This window comes from Crocodylus porosus, unplaced genomic scaffold, assembly GCF_001723895.1.
Source record: "Crocodylus porosus isolate Cpor-Errol unplaced genomic scaffold, CroPor_comp1, whole genome shotgun sequence".
In the NCBI taxonomy this organism is placed as follows: domain Eukaryota; kingdom Metazoa; phylum Chordata; order Crocodylia; family Crocodylidae; genus Crocodylus; species Crocodylus porosus.
Window position 1 is genome coordinate 78,136,055 of NW_017728943.1, and position 21,567 is coordinate 78,157,621.

The 21,567-nt window shown below is 41.9% G+C and overlaps 1 protein-coding gene across 3 annotated transcripts in view; it reads right to left on the reverse strand.

Annotated features, from left to right (window-relative positions):
- Positions 1–21,567, reverse strand: part of DAAM2 (dishevelled associated activator of morphogenesis 2) — a 276,677-nt gene that overhangs the window by 56,622 nt on the left and 198,488 nt on the right. For 2 of the 3 annotated variants that reach the window (XM_019549615.1, XM_019549616.1), the window contains 10 exons: positions 20,833–20,943; positions 19,327–19,430; positions 17,453–17,519; positions 16,513–16,630; positions 14,743–14,881; positions 13,480–13,538; positions 12,854–13,038; positions 11,616–11,933; positions 4,510–4,617; positions 1,243–1,275 (listed from right to left, as the gene is read on the reverse strand). In XM_019549615.1, the coding sequence (XP_019405160.1) occupies positions 1,243–1,275; positions 4,510–4,617; positions 11,616–11,933; positions 12,854–13,038; positions 13,480–13,538; positions 14,743–14,881; positions 16,513–16,630; positions 17,453–17,519; positions 19,327–19,430; positions 20,833–20,943 (1,242 nt within the window). The remainder of the gene's footprint in view (positions 1–1,242; positions 1,276–4,509; positions 4,618–11,615; positions 11,934–12,853; positions 13,039–13,479; positions 13,539–14,742; positions 14,882–16,512; positions 16,631–17,452; positions 17,520–19,326; positions 19,431–20,832; positions 20,944–21,567) is intronic. The other variant, XM_019549617.1, reaches the window with a different exon arrangement.

Here is a 21,567-nt window from a genome sequence, read left to right on the forward strand (position 1 = left end):
TTGCTGGGGTTGTTTGACCCCAGTACTCTTTCCTGCCATGGCAGGGGGTCGGACTAGATGATCTACTCAGGTCCTTTCTGACCCTAGAAACTATGAAACTATGAAAGCATATGAATATTACCCTGCCAGTCTTAGGTGGCTTTCAGATGGGACAGCACTTTGTTATATGCTAAATAGGACACAGCAGGTTCAAAGGTAATCACAAGTTTAAGACTGTCATAAAAATATCCACCATGAGAGACTTGGGAGTGCCAAGACAAGGAACAGTGGAGATATGGAATAACTTCTCTGTATCATCATCTCCTTCCAAATGTGATTTGGTTTGGGGGAGGGGGCTGTGTGATGTATGATCCCACTCCTTAATGCTGTGCTACACCGTTGGACACCAGTAATTCCAGCTGCCTTGTGAAACCACTATTTTAAATACAACCTTATTCTTTCATGTCACTTAATATGCTGAATACTAGAGAGCTGACTACAATCATATATCAGCTTCCCCTCAGTAGAAGTGGTTCTTATAGGACTTCCTGGCACTTTCAGTTCCCCAAGGCATGATGATCAGGTTTTCAAACTCCATCATATGACTGTACCCATAAGTTCACTTTTGAGAGATTCACCTCACCTTGAAGTGCCCTCTATTAATTATGGGGCAGGTGACTAAACGATGTGAGCTGCACAGCTGAGCAGGTCCTGGATTACAGGACCCCAGGATTGGGCTGTCAGGACAGCTGTGCCCCAGACCCTGGGGCTGCCCCAACCTGGATCCTGACATTCATCTGAGCATCGAGATCTGTCATGGGCTGTCATGGGCCAGCCTCAACCAGCCACATGTTCAATTTAAGGCATGATACAAATGAGCCACAAAGTTTTTGCACATTATACCTTAACTTTGTAGCTCATTCACTGTATTATCATGTCTTAAAATGACTCTAATGTGTGACCAGGTTACTATTTAAATGTGTGATTAACAGTCACCTGCTGGTAGAAAGTGGATGGGGGCAAACACATTTTGACACAGGTGAGTGAATGGCTTCTTCTCAGCATTGGAGTGAGGGCAAATAGGCAATCCTTTGTACCTCCTCTGCACCCTTGGAACATCCATTCAGGGGCAGGTAAATAATCAAGGACCAGCGTACCCCAAGACTCCAAATCTGCAGGTTGCTCTACTTTGGCCTTTGATCTGCAAACAGCAGGACAATCTTGAAAGCCATACGTATTTAGGAGGCAGACAGTGGTACTCACCTGCTTACAGGAGGAAGGGTTAGTTAGCAGGTCCTATGCAGGCACCAGCCGCAAATAACAGAGAAGGAAACATGCCAAAAATTAGTCACAGAGATAAAGATATCAAAGTTTAACAAAGCAGCAGAATTTAGACATACACCATTTTCTAAGAGACTAAAATGCTTAGCAAGTATCATAAGCCCAGATTTCTAAAGGTGTTTAGGCATTCCCTTTGCTTAAAGCCAATGGGACTTAGAAACGCACTTTGGAAAATCAGATTAGGAACATAAGTTACTTAGGCCTTGTGATACTGAGCAGAACGATGCCTAAACTCTTGTAAGAATCTGAGCCAGAGACTTTATTCAAAACTGCCAAGGTTAACATATCTGGGTTTGTTCACCTCTCCTTTTGCATGTCAATAGCTCACTTTTAATATTCAAACCTGGTTGCACTTTATAAACATTTTCAACCCAGGATCTCCAAGCACTTTACACATACTAAACAACTGAGTCTTATCACATCATTCCAATGTGGGTACTTGTTATGGTCATCTCCCTTTAGTAGATGGGGAAATTAAGATGCACAGACTTAAGGGAATTTGGTCAGCTTCATGCCATGAGTCAATGGCAGAGCCAGAGAGAAACTAAGAGGCCTCTTAGTTCAGAGGTTTGTCCACTGGGGGGAATACTGCCGTCTCCCCAAAGCAATCAACAAAAGACACATTTGCCATAGAAGGGGAGAACAAACCCTTTTGCCTTAAAAAGAAGCAGTTTAATAAAAATGAAACTGGAAAAAAATATTAAGACCATGTTAATAGCAGCAAAGAAAGAAATGCCTTATTTGCACTCTGTGTAATTCAGATGCTAAAGAGAAGGGATTTGCTTTGACATTTTTCTTTGTAGACATTTGGATGAAGTTTAAAGTTTAAATGAAGTCATGAACCCAGGGTAAACACATACTTGGCTGGAGTAGAGCATTTCCAAATATAAAAGGGAAGAAAAGACTAAGTGTGGATCAACTGGAAAAGTTATCATCAGATTTTGATTCAGGAGCAATTTTGGTTGCTTGGACTTTTTTTTTTTTTTAAATGGTGTGGATTTGTCAATTGGAATCCAGTTTGCATTTGGGACAAGCATAGATGAAAAAGTAATAGCAAAAGAGTATTAAAAAAAAAAAGGTATAAAATTGAAACCAAAGCTGGAATGGCATCAATGCACCTTAGTACAAAAATATGACTACATTTCCCTCTAGTGTAGCATACTATAGTGTCTGAGGCTGTTATCAAAAATACTACAGTATTCTTTTCTTTAAATGAGGATCAAAAAGACTGTTCTAAGATGCACCAAGGTCACTAACAAGGGATGACTTAATGCTAGCGGGAAAGGGTTAGGGGCAGGTTAGTTTATGGTCAAATAAGCCAAATTGCTTTTCAGTTGTTGGTAATGCAGCCATAAATATTATGTTCCTAACTAACTGAGAGCTGGCAGACAAAGATAGCCTTGGCTTTGGATTTAGGGGCCCAAAGAAAGCAAGAGATTGGAAAGCCTGGGGTTGAAGCTTCAATGTTTGCATCTTGATGTCACATGTTAATGCAAAACCACTGCATCAGAATAGTATCTTGCTAGCCACACTGCTGCAACCATGGGCAGATGTCAATTCAAGCTACTTGGGCAATGATTCCACGGTGCCAAATGGAGCACCATTTCAGCACCTTGCCAGTAACTTCCTGCTTATTTCCTGTGCATGTCCCAAGACTAAGCAGCAGTGGTGACCCCATACATTTGGGACACACTTGGTTTTCCTGAGTACGTTACAAGTGTTACAGAAAGCTGGAGGAGTAAAAGGGTTAGGAATACAGTTTCCTTCCGGTTGAATCTCATTCAGCAGAGGCAGACAAATTGCAGGTGACTCGGTTTCCAGGAAAAGAAGGAGGGGGAAAAAAAGACCTTTTAATAAATTACTGCTTTTAAAGTGTGTTGTTAGCATTATAATCTTCAGCTTTGACCATTTCTGTAATTCAGGCAGCTTGGCTAACATGTTGTTTGGAAAAAAAAGACAAAGCAAAATGTAGCTAATTTGGTGGCACTGCTCAATACTCTGTAGGTGCCCAGAGTTTTTCCATGGAACGGATGGAAGAAATAAAGATAGAAAGAACCATGGCGATGAACATGAAGTTCAAGAACTTTACAGAAGCTAGTTGTTACTCGAATCAAACTGGAGCACCACCTGCTGAAATAAGCAGTCTCCAAGAACAAAATTCTATTACCCTTCATGCGCCCTGCCTGGCACATTCCCCAGCTGTGGAAGGAGCCTTCGTGGCACTTACTCACAGTTTGTAATTCTGTTATTGCCTTTGGTGTGGATATGCAAGCATGTGTACTACTCATGTACCTGCTTGGCTATGCACTGGCCAAGCAGGTGTGCAGCTACATAGCTGTATACCTGAGCATACAGTCTGGGGAATAAACCAACAGAAGGACTCCCCCATATTTTAGCCCCAGTAGCTGAATAGATTAGTTCACCCAAAAGGATTTGAACGTGTACCTCTTTTACTTTGATTAATCAAGCCTCCTCCATGTTCTAATTAGAACGCTCCAGTGTTGCCTCAACATCATGTTTATTAAGCTGCCCCCAAGTTTCAAAATTAATGTTTCAAAATTTGTCGAATCACCTTTAGTCAGATTGCCTCTGCAGCTGTTTTGAAACACGGTGGGGCTTAATACACGTGACGATGAGGTGTCTTAATTAGAGTAAATCTCCAGGAACCACTCTCATTAAAACACGCCCCACTCCGAGCACGTGTATAGGCAGCCAATGTTTATAATACTGTGCTAGGAAGCCATGCAAGACATGCAATTTTTTTTTCTGACTATAATTTTGTGCTTCTCGTATCCACAATGGGCACAACTGTGTACCTGCTCAGTCAGTGCGTACTCTACAGCATACACGCACATTGCAGAGGCAACAGAATGATACACAGCATGAAAGTGCCAAAAAGGCTACTTACATGGCCAGATATCTGCCATTTAGGCACACAAAGGGTAAGAGAATTCTGCCCCAAGAGCTGTGTTAATAATAAATATGCAGGCAACAGCAGGTTGTATTCTTGTCAACATTTCCCTACCTGAGCCTCATGAGTTTGTAGGGAATATCAAACATTCAGTAAGACATAAACCCTCCGCTTCAATAGTCTTCACATTGGTGCTAGCTCTAGTCATCCTACCATGTCCCAACCTGATCCAAAAAAGCAGGGTCTGAGATGCTGAAGAAAAGAGCCTGCATACTTACCTGGTGTCTTTGATAAGCTGAGAACATTTTTTCAAAATCCTCCAAGTCCAAAACTTTGAAAGCCCTTAAGTCATCAATGTCATGCCAAATTGTGCCGTGGATCTTCTCCTGCAATCCAAAGTGAAACCCACATGTTCAGGAGATAAACTAGCGTGAAAACTTACAGCTAAACGCATCCAATTTCAGCTACACAGAGAAAGCTATCATATGTACTTGACACGTGATATCACATGTTGGTTCTGTCATTTTTGGGATCATGCTTTGCTTCTGAAAAGCAAAGAGGAATTTGCAAATAAAGGGAGAAAAATTTATAAAATGATGGACACATCTATCCTGGGCATTTTGCAATATGAGTTGCATCCATCGCTCTGGTTAAATATTGCATTTGCAGGCTACTGTGTATCATCTTGGATATCACTCAGCCTCCCATGGGCATGTCTCCTCTCAAGGCTGGCCATTATTGCAGCAGATGAATGTGGTCATGCTGCAGCAAAAGTGGCCATCATCAGAAGGAAACAGGAGAGATGTGGGGAGAATCCCAGGCATTATCCCCTCCATTTGCAGCTTTCACAAGGCTCTGTCACAATTCCTAATTGAGTGTGGATTCTTATCTTGGATATATATGAAGGTGACAAGGTTATTACTTCCACTTGACTGCTTCCAAACCTTTAAAGGCCAATTGTCTCCTCGTGAATGAACTTCCCTGTCCACACTACAAAATTCCCAGACATGTCAAATAGACATGAACTATATCCCAATTTCTTAAAAAGCAGCACTGACAGTAGTGGGCACTATTCATAGCTGCAAAGGCAGCCAGATGTCTAACAGAGTTCCCTGTGGTCTGGTGGGTGGTTAGTATGAAAGTGAGAGAAACATCAGCTTATCGGAGCCAGGCAACACTCCCTCTCTCCTCCCTCTGCCTTCAATAACATGCCTTCCGGGATCACTGGAACAAGGAAGCTTTGACAACGGCCGAGTCAAGGCTTGGCAATCATTCTGAGCTGGGAGATGGGTTTTGCCATTCCTTGCAGTCTCAGCAAATGTGCCCCCAGCTGAATGGGCCATGGAGACTGAACAACCTTCTTATTCCCAGAGACTATCCATCCAAGTCTGGGTAGAGGCATGGTGGCTGGGAGCAATCTACTCATTCAGCAAAGAAGATTTCATTCTTTAGGGCTGACAACACTGTGTCTTTCAATTGCACTAAATTCCTTTACTCTACTAGAAGAGATACTTATTCAAAAATAAAAAATCTAGACAGAAAGAAGGAAGTGCTAAAAGAGAAAAAAAATTCCTGTGAATGAAAGTGCAAAAGAATAACACAAAGGGGATCTCAGACAGAGTGAGGGACACCTAATGATGGCAATGAGACCCTTCCACAGATTCCAGCCCCGGCATACACCTATGTAGCGCAGTGCATTAACACTTCTTTGTAAGTACTAATTAGGAACGGGCTCCATTTCCCATGTACAGTCATTAAAGGAATGAGAGAAATGTGTTCAGCCACAAGGGGCAGGGAAACAGGAAAAACACCTGATGGAGGATAAATAAAGGTAGGAAAATAAAGAAGGTGAAGTGTTCCAGAGGAAATTCCTAGTAGGAAAGAAGATGCAAAGGAAAAGCAACACCCTCCCTTCTCTGAGGCAGCTTATGAATGCTTAAGTCAGGAGTGGGAGGAGAGCTATGCCAGTGAGAGTCACTACAGCCTTGTAAAGCTCTCACACGAGAGCAGCACTCACAAATCTAGCAAGCTCACCACCAACAGTTTTTCATTTTTTTCCTGCATCCACTCTGTTCCTCTTTTCCAACACTGGAAAGTTGCCGTTATATTGTCACAATATTTAGATTTCCTTGTGACTAAAGGAGAGCCAACCAATTTAAGAGAAATTACAACTACCCCAAACCTTTTTGGTAACAGAAAACAGTTCAATTTCATTCTGTCCCATCCCTGAACTCTATTTTCATTCTTAACCAAAAACACACAGACAGTGTGTGTTTTCATGAGACTGTGCACCTAGTTTGGCAGTTTCCAAAAGTTCTAGACCAGCATCCATATTTCTGGATAATTCTCTTGCAAGCCTTTTCTGGTTGTCCCCTTGCTAATTGGGACCTGGGGCTGTGCTTTTTTATAGGGCGGGCAGAGACATCCATGAGAAACTCTGGACCTTACTGCAACTCTGGACCTAACTGCATTAATAATCCCTGAGGGTGCCCGGACCAAAGTTACAGGTATTTGCACAGACTCTGTTGATCTAGATACCAGGCTGGAAGTCTATAGCAAAAACAAAGTCTGAGTGACTAGGACCTGTGCGAATGTATTCTAAACTAGCCTCACCAGAATTCAGATCTGCCTGGAAATAAGAACTGCAAAGAGAATACAATAATTACTTTCCCCAGTCCTCCCCCAGGGAACACTACTACTCCAAATAAGATTCCTTCCAAGATGCAGGATGAGCATGGTCTTATTTAAAGCTGCTTTGCTGCATATTACATAAACCTAAAAAAAACAGTTCACAAACCGGGACTAGTCTCAGTGGTGAGTGCAAAAGACCTTTCTTCCCAGCTAGCCTAGCTTAAATGTTGAAAAAGCATACCAGGTAATACAGTCGAAGAAAGACACTGGACAGAGACGTGGGTGTATACAAATAGTATTCATTACAATGCGCGTGCGTGTACACACACACACATGCTGCCACTTCTTTTCTTGTTATGAGCTCTGCCCTTGAAAAGTTGCACATTGCTGCCAGACAATTTCCTCTGCTGTGCTCTTGCTGCTCCGTTATGGATTAACTGGCTGATAGTTTCTTGTCATCGGCCAGAGAGACTGAGCATTTTAAGAGAAACAGACTCACATAGTGTGCTTGGTATGATAAATGATTCCCTCAGCTCCATAAAAATATTTATGGTCCCCGACTAACAATTTAAAAATAAAATAAATTATTTTACTTGTTCTTTCTCTCCCTTCCCCCGAAGAAAGATCACTTCATCTATTACGTGCATTTCCCTCCTTTGCTAATTCTTTTTTTTTTCTTTTGGTTACAAGCCTGCCAATCTATGTGGTTTCCCTATTTTGCACAAGTCTCAGCCCATTTTGAGAAGCCAACCTCATGAACTACATTTCCCAGTGTCCCCAAGTGATTACCTAAAAAATGAGGGGGAAGTGCTAGTTTGAGAAACACTGTGATTAGCTGGGAATTTGCACTACTGAGATAGGGTCTTTTAATGTGCTACATTTATAACCCAGTGGCATGTACTTCATTCCACACTTGCATGCTTGAAATGAAGCATAGCCTGCTGGAACAACTGTAAGATTTTAAGTACAGCAAAGCTAGGGGGTGGCATGGAGTGGGAAGTCATACTGCCTTGTCTTCCTTCATATCTGCCCAGCTGTTTCCATTTGTCTTGTTAGACTAATAACTGTACCCTCAAGTCATCAAACACCATCAGACATCAGTATAACATCCCAGCATGAGTGAGCAATGATATCATTTTGGGGGCCCTCTACAGCTATCCTGCAAGTCAAGAGAAACGCATGAAAATCAGGAGCGTCCTATTCATTTTGTAAAAGGCAATCCCTAGACAAGCATAAAATACTCACAATGGAAAAAGGGAAATTGCTTGAAACTGTCGTTCATTCCACTATGAACTTGAAAATGGGGTAGAAAAATGTGTTCATTTCCAGGGTAAATAAATAAATAAACCTATCTTGGGCCCATTTCAAGGGAAAAAACTGGCTTCAAATTTCTATTTTTGACACTTTTTCAACTTGACAGCAGCCATTTTGTCTCTTTTAATGGCAAAGCACTACCCAAGATCACTGTGAGCGCTGAGATTCTAAGGAAAACTTTCCATCAATGTTGGAAAGCTTGTGTCTACCCTACTGGGGTACTGAGGCTAGTTTAAGGAGCTCTTTACTAAAGAAAGCCTTAGCATCCTTCACACTTTTTCCTGTGGGAAAGCAGAATCTTTCCTTCCAAGTTCAGTGGCAGTTCATCAATAATATTCCTATGGGACAGAGCTCTCTAAGAGACTTCTGCTTTACCCATCAAAACAGGAGATCCAATAATCCAATCCTATGAATAACTTGTGAAAAAACTACTGGCTTCTTTTCCTTGGGCTAAATCAAAGTTTTTCTACAATGACAAACGATATTGAAGTTATCTTATTTCTCCAGTTTCTACCAGCAAAGGCAACTGTTCACAATGGAAGCGGCAGATTCCATATTTGCATGAATCATTTGCCATCTTCACAAAAGGAGATAATTACACAGTCCTGAAATAAATTCAGATCTCAAGGTGAACTTTTATTTTGTTAAAATGTGGGGGATTTTTTTCTTTGACTATGTAGATGCTATGGTAGACATGGAAAAAGCAGTGAGAGAATCTCAGAACAATCTCAGCCATTGGGAGTTGGCTACAGACAGTCTGTTTTAGCTCACCTGTATACTGGCTACTAAACGTTGAAGAACTCTATAGTGTGAAGTCACCAGAAAACAATAATCACAGACAAAGGCAAGTCAAGGTTGACTCAGGTTACTCAGACAGCTTCAAATGAATATTCTAACTTAGTAGGGGCCAACCTTTTTGACAAATTAGCTCTACAACCTCCCTGAATCCTATTCTGATCACCTTCCCCTGCCCGATCTTCTACTCTGCTTTCTGCTTTTTGCCCTATCTGCTGCTGTACTGCCTGCCCCTCCCTGGTGTTCTGTGTGCCACACAGAGGCTGCCCATGTCATTTGTGGGTGGCATGCTGCAGGTTGGCCCTCCCTATGCCAACTTATTATACTGATAGAGAGCTAACTAAAATCCGATCTACATCTGGACCCAAACTTTCAGAATGACTGGATCTGGTCTGTCATTAAAATGAACAACAAGACTCTGGTTCCAGTATGCCTTTGAGCCTTGTGTAGAATCCCGGGTGAACCATCGGTAAGGATCAGCAAACTCTGGGAACAAAGAAGGAAAACTTTCTAGGAATCACAATGGCTATATGGCAATGCTCTGCCTTTTTAGAAAGCACTAGTGATGAATATACAGTACTGTATGGCATCTTTGACAACTAGCCATCAACTCAGAACAAAGCTAACAGACTGTCAATCTCTGGGGAAATTAGTATGTGGCTGGTAGTTTCCTTGTTAGAAGGCATGTCTGCCAACTAAGCTCCTCTTGACTTCCCTTTCCCAGTGCCCCTGGGAATTGTGGAATACAATTTATTATTGCCACGTGCTTAGACAGCAAGACTAGAAACATCTGAGCATTCTCAAAATACACAATAGGATGGTTCTATCCCACCACCACTACTGGTAACAACACAAGTGAAAGGTGCCAACTCAAGCATCCAATCCCCTCTATTTATATAAGGAGCAGGTATGTTACAGGCAATGCAAACTTTCCTCTACCCCTCTGCCCCGCCTATAACAACAACACTCAACTCCTTTGTGTACATCTTTCCTCAACTTTAAAATACAGTTATGACCCCCCAATATAACAAGACTCTGTCAGTGTTTGCTAGGCACTTGGATACTATGGGAAACAAGTGCTATAGAAATGCTGATAAATAAATAAAATGAAAAACAGATCCATTATGCTGTATCAGTTGTCTGACTTGTGACCTTTCACTGTGAAGGCAAGATTAAAACCTGTGGGCTGTCACCCACAGGAGTGAGCAAAATGCCCAGTAAGGAACTAGTGAATGAGTTCTGCCTTACTGCAATCAGAGCCGACTGACACCAAGACAAAAGGTGCCCCAAAAAGCAGATCCAGCTACTCTCCCTGACTCCAGCACCACTTCTGGAATCTAGAGACACCTTGCTAGGTCAAATTATTAATATTGGCAAATGCTCTAATAGGAAAATCCTTTCCCTTAGACCCTCAAAAGTATTTTGCTTTCCCCAAAATAGCATCTTTCACCCACCTCACAACTGAGGCCTTCAAATTTATTAGCACAGCTGCCTCTACTCTTAACCAGAGGGCAGGCTAAGCCTGTGGTTAGGGTACACTAAACAGAAACACCTGCGATTCTCTCCCATTTTTTAAAATACATCTATATTGTAATTATTGCTTTTCTTCAGAGCACTAAGTCCCATGTTCTGAAAAGGAAAATAAATCCCTGCTCTTACATTCTCTCCCACACCCCCACGTGGCCCTGACAGACAAGCACAGACAGTACAGCAGCTATTTTACTTCGTTTTATTTTAAAGGAAAGTAGGGAGAGAGAGAGAGAGAATTCTTGCAGCATTCCAGAGGTCCCCAGACACTCATTCTGAATGCCTGAGTTGGGCCCCGGGTGAGCTTCAGTCTAAAAAAGAACGTGGGTTTCTAGGCAGCCATCCAAACTCAACACAGACACCTTTTTATCTGTGAAAAAAAAAGAAAAGAAAAGAAAAAGAAAAGGCAGAGAGAAGGGGAGAAAAAAAATCCAGGAGGAGGGAGGAAGCAGAAGGGTGGGGGAGGCTGAAGAGGTGGCAGAAAAGGAGTGAGCCATTGGAGAATCAATCTGAATTCTCTTCCATTTCTTACTGCAGTGTCACTTAGGACTTCTTTTGCCCTATGGAAGAGTATAATGGCAAAAAGCTGAGGGTCTAACTGTGAGAGAGGCAGTTCTTTGAGTTTAGGTGTGGCCATGAAAAGAACGAGTAATGAGAGTGATGGACCAATGCCCATTCCCAAGTTTTCCCTGGCAGGGTAAAGGAAGCTCATTTGAGAACTGGTTCTGCCTTATGCACAGCCCACAAGGTGCTTTGGTTACAAATCATGGATTTAATGTCCAGCAAGCAGGATGAGGCTCTCTGTGCTTTAGCCATGAAGACATCTAGTTCTGATCTGAACCATTAAAACTTACTGTGCCTGTGTCCTCATCACAGAGACACCTGGAACTGATATAGAAAAGTCTAGGTGGTGCTCTGTTCACTACAAAGGCTGTCCATCAGGGATGAGATATGCTGCTGATATCTTTATGGCCTGCAGGAAATGCCTCCCTTCCAGCTGAAGAGAAGCATGAGGGCATCCACTTCTATTACCATGGACATTGCCTCTATCGCACCAGCCAATTCTGGTGAATTCCTAACTAACAGAGTATGTGCTGACAGGGTTTCCATATCTTACCTCATTCAGTTTGGCCCAGTTGAAGGATTTCAGGGGGTGCGAAGGCTGAGGGATAGATTTCTTCTTCAAGCTGGTCCCAGTACTGCTGAAGGTGGTTGTGGTAGGTAGTGGCATCCCCATGCTGAAGAAAGGTGGGGCTCCAGGTGGTGGAGGAGGTCCTCCTGGAGGTGGTGGCGGTGCAGGTGGAGGAGGACAAGTGGAGAATGGGAGAGGTGGTGGCAGGGGTGGCAAGCTCTCTGACATCACGGAGGAGGGCACAGCCAATGGGCCACCAGGAGGCGGCGGGGGTAGGGGTGAGAAGGAAATACTTCCTCCTTGCTGAAAAACAAAAACAGTACGGGATGTTTGAAGATGCCCACGTCTGAAGCCATGATGCCACCTGACCACAGAAGAACTTCAGCCTCCGTTTAAGAGGGAAAATTTCCAGCCTACCCAATGGTTGAGGAGTGCTTGAGAATGGGATCATAAACACCTCAGAAACCAGAGAGTGAGTAAAAGAACAATATATATTGTTTAAGAAAACGAAAAGGCTAGTGCTTTTTCTTAAGCCAAGCCATGAATTTTAAGGGTTTGATGCATGAAGTTGGACTGTTACGGTCTGAAATGTCAACTGCTAACTCCCCCTACCCCCCAATGGTCTGAACACAAAGTGGGGAACAAAGCACCTATTTGTAGTGCCTTAGCTCTTAAGGGCTGTGCCTCAGCTCCGGGAGGTTAAGGCATGTTGGGAGTAGAGAAAAAAATGGCATCAGGGAGGAAGGACAGGTTGGAAATGTGATGCTTAACAAAGCATCAAGGCAGCTACAGCCCTTCCCAAGGCCCCACAAGAAGCATGCCTCTTCCCAATATTCCTTATACCTATTAGTGTCAGCATTTCCATTCTCCCATCCGCCCCTGGCAAGAGGAGCACCATCATTACTCAACCACATTTCATTTGGTGTTTTCAGTACAAATGATGGTTATCTCCTGTGCTGGGTGAAATGGGGGAGGTGCATCTCTCTCTCTCTCTCAATTTTAGTGCGTGGTTGAAAAGAGAGGAAGGAACATGGATGTTGACCTGGGTAACACCTACCAGGGAAGGTACTTTGTCCCTACTGCAGGCCTCTCTCTTCAATTTTTAAGCTTTTTTTTGTTTGCAGCTCTCATTTTAAATGCACTTTGTACAGGAAACATACCCCTGTTTCACATTATTTGCTTCTGTGTTTTAAAGGGGGAGAGGAAAAGTCCCAATTCCGTACCGAGAACTCACTGAGTTGAACTACCAGGTCATTCATCTGATCCCGGGTCTGGCGCAGCTCCAAGGATTCCTTCTGCAGCTTGTCTTTCATCTTGTTCAATGTCTTCATCATTTCATCTTTCTCCTGGGTTTTTGTCTCACATTCCCGCTCCTTCTTCTCCAGCCTGATCATCAGCTCTGTGTGTTCTAGAGAAAGCAGTGCAGGGAGAATGTAGAAGCATGCCTGATGCAACAAAGCCTGTGAATGGCCTCCAAAGAGGTGCAAGTTAAACAGCGATAAATGTCTATAAGTACCTGAAACCTATTAGTTATGTTTGAGGGTTATCACTAAGAGCAATGGGATGGAATTAGGGAAAGGAAAAATGTAGGCCAAAAGTGTGGAAGCATTTCTGGAGAGAGACTTTGCAAACTTCTCTCCTAAGTAGTGATGGAAGCCCCATTACATGAGTCATTTTAATGAGTCTGGCTGAGAACTGGGAAAATTTAAAGTCCAGAAAACAATCAAGCATTTGTCCCCAGGAGAGACAAACCAGATGACCCAACACATGTTTTCCAATTCTACTGTCTGTCATTCTGAAATTATATTGTATCCTCCCTCTCACCTCCAAATCCAGGGAGTGCACTTACCTTTTCGGAACTTCTCTGCCTGATCCCGCCACTGTTTCACTTCATTCTCGTTCACCAGCCTGAAAGGTGAGACCAGATCATTCATGATCCAAACTAAGCTAAGAAACTGTTATAAGCAACTACTCACAAATTAAAATAATTAGCAAATGATGTCACATATGCAATGTAGTATTTCTGCACAAGATCAGGTCACTTGTCAATTTAGTTCAATACCCATCTTCCCACTATAGTTAATATCTGATGCTACAGAAAGTGATCCCGCTATCATTCAAAGCTATACAAGAGGATGCCAAGGCCATGGAGCCTTTCTAATTTATTTTCTGGTGATTGTTAACTTGACCTATACAATCTACTTTCTTTCATCAAGATATTCAGAGCTAGAAATACTACTGCTGGTCACAAATTATTGTCCTGTTCTGTTTAAAGACTCAGTTGCCATTCTTCTACTGCCCTTTTGCAATTGGGTTTTTCTTTCTGGTAGGGAGACAGGGAGTGGCTACACTTTTGAGAGCCAATCAGTGTTGTCAGACAACATTTCTCTGTCCTACTGGCTTAGATGTTTCCCTCCTAGTGAAAAAATATGCAAGATAGAGATAGTTTAAATATATAGCTTGAGCAGTAGCCACAAAACAAGCAACAGGTGATGAGGTACAGGGTGTATGTAGAGGTCCCATACTGGGAGTAAAGAAAGTCAGTTAGAGTGTGCTTTTCAGATTAACTAATTCTGGCTCACAGTCATTAAAGAAAGTACTGTTAAATATGTAAGAGGATCGGATCTGTTTTTACATGATGGGTTTTTTTTCTATCCATCACAAAACACTTCACAGTGACTTCACCCAAGACCTAATGGACCATGAATTGTCCTCAGCGGCCATCCAGATGTGCAGTACAATCAAACTGCTTATAACTGGAAGATGCAGGGATGTGCAAGGTGTGTTGGACAGAAAGAGCCAACCAGAAAACTGGCTTGTATGATGTATGAGATCTATCATATCATATCATATCTATACATATGATGTATGTATCTATCATAGACTGGCATAACACAAGAAGCCTTCTGTAAGTGAGGGTTCATCAACATTTTCACAAAAGAGATGGGATAAGAAAACTTTAGTTAAAATTTCATGACAAGAAATTAACAGGTGACAATAAAATATAAATGAGACATGCTCCTCAGAGCAGGGACATGATATTTGACTTGTTAAGCATCACTTGCAACCTGTATAAAATAAATGAATGATACTTATTAAACACTGTGCTTACATCTTGATAATGTTCTTGACATTGAAGTTTTCCAACGGAGCTGTATCTGGATCTTCCCCTCTCTCATCCTGGAGAACAATTTGTTGTAGTATTCTATCTAACAGCTGCCATTGCTGGAAATTTCCCCCATTCCGCTTATCTTCAGGGAGAGAAACCAAACACAAAACTGTTTTTATTCCCATGTGAAAGTGTTTGTAACTGGCTCATCCCCAGACATTGAGCCAATACCCCTACCTGTTTTGTACCCACCTTAACAAAATCAATGGAATTGTCAACATCTTACAACTGGTCAGTTACAGAACACTGCCTTTCACCTTATATAGTTGCTTACATAAACTGTGCAAATGCCTTTCAAACCAAAATAGTATGAAAAGTGCACACAGACACCTGCAGCTAATTTGCACATTCAGACAAGGCACAACCTTCTGCAGATCAAGGTAAGTGCATGCATACACTGCCCTATAGAAGTAGCTCCACAAGTCCAGGTCCTGACTTTGAGACTTGCTGGGGCTTGTCTTTTGTTTTTGGTACCAAGATCCCACAGTGTTCAGGAATTTAGCAAATACTCACATTTGCCATCTGCATAGTGAATTATCTGCATTCAGTAAAACTTGATTGGCATAACATGCTATCCAAGTGTTACCAAAATATAAAAGGAGACTTACCCACTACGTATCTATTAGAAGGGCAGGAACCCTTTAGGGCAGAACTACGTACTGTGTAGGCACAGCAGCGGGAAACGTGCTGTGCATTAGCCCATTAGATTTCAAATTTAACCCTTTCAAGCTATTTTTAGCAAGTACTTCAATAAATTTTTGCTGACAACATACCCATCACAATTTATCCCTCCTTCTATAGCACATTCTGGGGTCTCCCTGAACATCCAAAGTTCATGTGTTGCTTTGAACAATGCTCAAGAGCTCAGTATGTGACAGTGGATTGGGTCTGTGGGTGACTATTTAACATCCAACATTTGCCTCTTACTGCATTGTGTCCTTTTGGAAAGGCATGGCATAGAGTGATTATTCCTGAGGTTCCCTGCCCCGGTTCACTGCTCAAGGATGACTGAAACACTACAATCAATCTCTAGCAGTCCAACAGCTCCACATTCCTAAAAGGTGCTCATATAGTTGTGCAAGGGGTCCGCAGTAGGCCTTTTCTCTGGCCACCACCTTTTTGAAGCATCAACTATTATTGTATTTATGATTTAATCAAACAATTATTGATATCATCCCCCACTGAAAAGAAACTGCTAATGGTACTTTCCAGTTAGAGTTTGAGAGCCCTTTACTCATACGCTGCCATGAGCACAAAGGCCAAATGCACATGTGTTGTGGAATTTCCCATCAACAGTAAAGCTTTTATTTGATTTGTTTAATTCCTTGTTTCATTTTGTTAAAATTCAAAATGGCGCCTACTCTGGGGAGTTCCCAGACCCAGAGGACAAAAGTTCTTTCTTTATCCCCTAAGCCATCTAATTTAAAACTAAAAAAAGCTCTGTTTGTGACCAGCTGGAAGGCCCCCAGATAGTTAATTTTGTTTGCAAGGGCAAAGAGGTCAAGCCTCCACTTGATGTATTAAAACCTTGCAAAATCCACTGGATGGGATCAATGTTAAAAGCCAGCTCATTTCAACCACACGCACATCTGAATGAAAGCCACAGAGACAACTTGTCCTTTCTTTTCATGGTCTGTCATCTCTCACCTCTACCAAAGCTCCTGTTCACTTCCTCCCTTGCCCACTGCTCTGGGAAAGCAGTGATGTACTCACAAGGCATCTGCAAGCAATGCTGAAGGATTGATAACAAATAGGGGTAGGCATCTGTGTGCTTCAATCTCTTCTTGATCAGCTCAAACATCTGAGTGGCGCTTTTGGTATCAATATGGATCTGAAGTGAAGAAAGGCAGCAAAACAGCGGGTGAAAGAGAAAAGAAAAGTAGTGAAAGACTAAACTAAACCACAAGTTAAAAGTTTTTAATAGGTAGAGATGGAAAAAACCCAAAGAGTTGAGCAGCCTCTCACAATGCTCCAGAACATAGACTACAGTGGGAGTTGGGATCCAGGCAGGGAGATACGTGGGCATTTGGCCTCAGCACTGCCAGACCTCACTCTAGTGACCATAAACAGAGCATCCTCAAAGGCTGATCACAGTGCACTGAAGAAATTCATGGCTTTAATCCAATTATTTCTTTCCGTTACTACATTGTGCGCCGTCACACTACCCAACGATTCCAAAAATACATGGGAATTTGAGAGAGGGGATATTAAGGTGAGAACCTTAATAAGGTTATCCTGGGGTTTCTGATTTTTTTTTAATATATCAATAATAATCAGAAATGGCCTGGAGCCACATCCAGAGCTGAATTCTGTTTGCATCCAGGATTCTGTTTTGGGCCCATCATTAATAAGAACATAGTCGTCCTCCATCTGCCCTGTTCTGTTCTTGAACTCCCAGCAAAATGCAAGGAAAGAAAAGCCCTTGTCCAAAACCTTTGGCAGGAGCAATGCCAGTGGTTAATGTTTTCATTGTTCACATGTCATGGTTCCTACCCCCTAAATGAAAAACAGTGATCACAAGAGCATCCAACACCCCTTCAGCCGCCAAGGCCACTCCTTGCTCACAGCATGGGAAAATCGTAGGCTTTTGCATTCGGCAACCAAAGTAGATATTCAGCTTCTGGCAACTCCAGCTCCCCTGTGGAAAACTTACCATATCAAACCGCTTGGCAAGTTCCAGGTCATCTTCATTTCTCACCATCTCAAAAAAATCTAAGTGCCTAAGAGAAAGAAAAACAAATCCAACCAATGTTCAGGGCACAACTCTCACTTAGACTGAAAATGCAATCGGGGAGAAAAGGAACTGTTTTCTAACAAAGGACTTGCATAATGACTGGACTGATGAAGCAATAGCCCAGCCACCTGAGATACAGGATTGTCCTTGAAATATTTATTCAGGATATTTCATAGGGATTAATTGACTATCTGGGAAAAGTGGATGGGCGAAGATGCATCTGGTCTTTAATCTGCATTTAAATCCACAGACTGAAGTACTTGCTACTTCTATAGCCTAAAAATGGGGGGGAGAGGGAAGTCATGTGATAAGTGGTATCATAACTGATCTAATATCACTTGCTGCAGATGGATTTCTTAAAAATGTCCTTTGCCTGGCACGTTAGCCAGATTGCCAAAATAATCTGTTAATATCCTGTTCCATTTTTAACATGTACCAGAGAAAATGTCAAGGTTCCTAGGGTGTGTCTATAACCCATGGGTGGGTAAAATATAGCTCACAGGCTGGATCTGGACTGCCAAGGGATTCCATCCGGCCCACAGTGGGTCCCCTGGCCCTGGATTTATAACCATCAATGGAGCAGTGAATCCTTAGATTCACCCTGCTCCACTGCTGCTTACAAAATACAGAAACTCCTCTGCCTTCCTACTGAAGTTTCCTGAGTTTTAGCAGGATACAGGCATACAGAAATGTCACTGTGCCAATGGGCCAAAAACTCATTTATGTAGAAGGGTGCAAATGCAGAGCAAGAGCACTGAATTCCCCTCTTTGACCAGCTTTAGAGCAGAAGAACAGAACATGATCTGGCCCAGTAGTGCTACTGCTTAAATATGTGTATAAAAAGAGAAACCTAGCAACATACTTCCATATGCCAAGTCAGGCTTTAAACAGATGTCACCAAAATGAAGCTGACCAGCTGTGCCAGGATGTGGTTCAGCAAATAGCAAAACCTGGGCAGGCATGCATGTGGTTTCAGTGGCCTGGTCCTGCACACCCAGGCCATTGGCCCAAAGTGGCTGGATTTCACAGGCAGCTCAGGGCTGTTTGCACTGAGAGGAGAGAGGGGAGGGGGGAACAGCACAGTTTCAAAGTTATTCTCTTTATGGAACTTATGTGGGATGCAAGAGAGAATTTGCTTCGCAGCCACCTGCTCTCATTATCACCCTCCTTCCAGACCTCCTGAGTTGTCCTGTACAGCTTCACTTTATTAAACGGATGAGTTTCCATGGGCTCCCCATTGTTGTGTAGAATTTAATAAGTCCTTCATGTGCCTTAGTCGAATTGCCCAGTTTTGTTATTCTAAATATTTAAATCCATTAGCTGTCTCAGTGGTTGTGGCAAGCTATAGAATTGGCAGATAACTTAATTTCCGTCACTGCATCAGCATTTCAAAACAAGAACTCTGGCCCTGTGAACTAGATCTTGACTGAGTGAAGCTACTGAACTTTGGCCATGTACTTCTCTTCTGTCAGCTGTTGTACTGTTGCCATTTGCTTTTTGAAATTAAAAAAGGCAAAAAATTAGAAGAATTTTTGGACTCTGCTCATTACCTCCACTTTACAAGGACATAATTCAGGAAATCCTCATACAGTCCACTTTCCGTTTCATACCAAAAAAAACCCTATGTTGCCTTGACGGCCAGTATACCAGTTTTGAGGATGGTGTACCCCTTTTTGTCAATTTTTGAGAAAAGGGTTGTCTTCCGATTTATATCAAACTCAGATGGAAAAAGTTCTAGAGCAGCTACTGGTGTTCCATACTTCAGGAATTATTCTCCAAAAAACATGCCTCACCTGTCTAATGTTGCATTTTCATGTCCTCTTAGCTTGTCAATAACAGGTTGAATTCCCAGCATTAGAAACTCATATCGTAGGTGTAGCCGGAATTCCAAGTTGTCCTTAAAAGAGGGAAAAGATGCATTAGACACCAAAAAACTAAATTAAGACACATACAATTAAAATTTGTTTCCCATTTTTAATATAGCCTGTCTTGCTTTTTTAAGTTCACAGGTCAGCTCACATTCCCTCTCTCTACTCAGAAGCTCTCTCAACAATATAGCTCCCTCTACCCATAAAAAAGTTCAAATTAGGTTCTCCGCCATATTAGGGTAACTATATACTTTGCTGTTTCCCTTCAAACGCTTCTCCTATAGCTATGAGCCATTCCACATATCTGTCTAGAAGGACAGCATTTCAGACACCTACCACTGTTCTACAAATTGCCCAACAGAGGACAGAGAAAAAGCAAAACAATTAGTAGTTATCCTATAAGCTAAAAGTAGGCCACTTCCAGCCATGGTCATCAATGAAAAGGAATTTAAAGGCTCCTTCCAAGTTCCTATGTATGTACATCATAAACCCACCATAAATTCTAGCACACTTGGTAGTCCCTGCTGTAAAAATAAGCTGCAGATAAAACACTCAGGTGCACTGGTAAAAAAAAGTTGACCAGGATTTTTTTTCCAATATGTTTTACTATCAGTGGCTGTCTTGAAGTGAGAACCGTTCACAAAACAGGATCACTGTTTCAGCCCTATTTTTTTTTTTAAGGAAAAAAAAAGGTTTTAAACAGTCAAGATACCCCATTTTGATATACAAGTCAAATAATTATATTTACAACCATAAATCTGGGTGGGGAAGGGGGTTGAGTTGAAATGACTTTCCATTTTGAGAGTTTAATACATTCAGACTAAAACAAGATTTTAAAATCTTAAAAGGCCATACATAATCCAAACAAAATATTTCACAATTACTGAAACAAAATGTTTTTACCAATTTTTTTATTACTAATTTTTCTTGTTTTTTCCCCTGACTTTTTCTCCCAGCTTGGGATAGGAAAAATATTCCTCATCTTACAGCTTTTAACTAGAGAGAGAAACTGTTTCATAATCAGTTCTGCTGGCAGAGATGCCTGGATGCAAGAGAACTAAGTTAGCACAAGACAATGCAGATCAGGAGCGAGATGCACTGAGACACTTGTGTGGGGTAAGAGGGACAGAGTGGTAAGTTAAGGTTGGCAAGGTACAGGAGAACTGTCCAAATATGAAGGAGGGTAGAGATTGGGTTGATAGTTTCTGCTGCATCTGAAGGGCTTGTGGAATGATGTCAGGATTGATATAAAATAGAAGATGTTGAAGAGCATGCTTAGAAGGTCAAACTAACCCAAGGGGTTATACCACAATACAAGACAGTTCAATAGTACAGTAAGATTTGCACTTCAGTCTAACTGCCATTTCCAAGGTAAAATTATTCCACAGGACAAGTTCCATTTTAGCTGTAATATCCAGGACAGCGACTCACCTCACCAGCACCTGCATTCAGAACAGCATTGATAAAGGACATGATGGCTGTTTTTAGATTCACTTCATCCCGATATCGCCCCATGCTTCGGTCTAGCTCATTCAGCAACGTCTGAAACAAAGGTGAGGTATGAGAAGCTAATGAAATCTATGGCTTTCCAATGTACAGCTTTCAGAGCACATACTTATCTTCTGTGTGTATAAGTTATAGCCGTGTTGGTCTAAGGTTCATTACATCCAGGAAGAGCACACACCAACTGCAGATGCTTCCTCAACCTGACGAAGAGTTTTTATACCCAAAAGGTTGCAAAGAAGAATTTTTCCAACTATTTGAGTTGGACTAATAAAAGATAAGCAGATTTACCCAAAGAACCTTGTCTACTTCTCTTCTGTGCCCCTTGGGACAGTTATCTTGCCTTTCTGCATGAATTGCATTTTTAGTTGCTCAGAAGAAAAAAAAACCCAACAAACAGCAGCTCTAAAATGCCCAACTGAGCCTAATGAACAATCCTTGTTTCACTATCCAGAGTGAAGCTAATATTGCCATTCCCTTCAAGTGCCTGCCATTATGATCCAATAGAGCATCAGTAAAAAATAATAATAATAATAATAATAATAATCTTTCCATAGCCCAGATATGGCAGTTAGCTTTATTCTCTGCATGTAAAATAATACATCTCAGCTTATTCATACCAATTTATCCTCTCTTCTTTTCTCACACCCCAGCATCAGAACC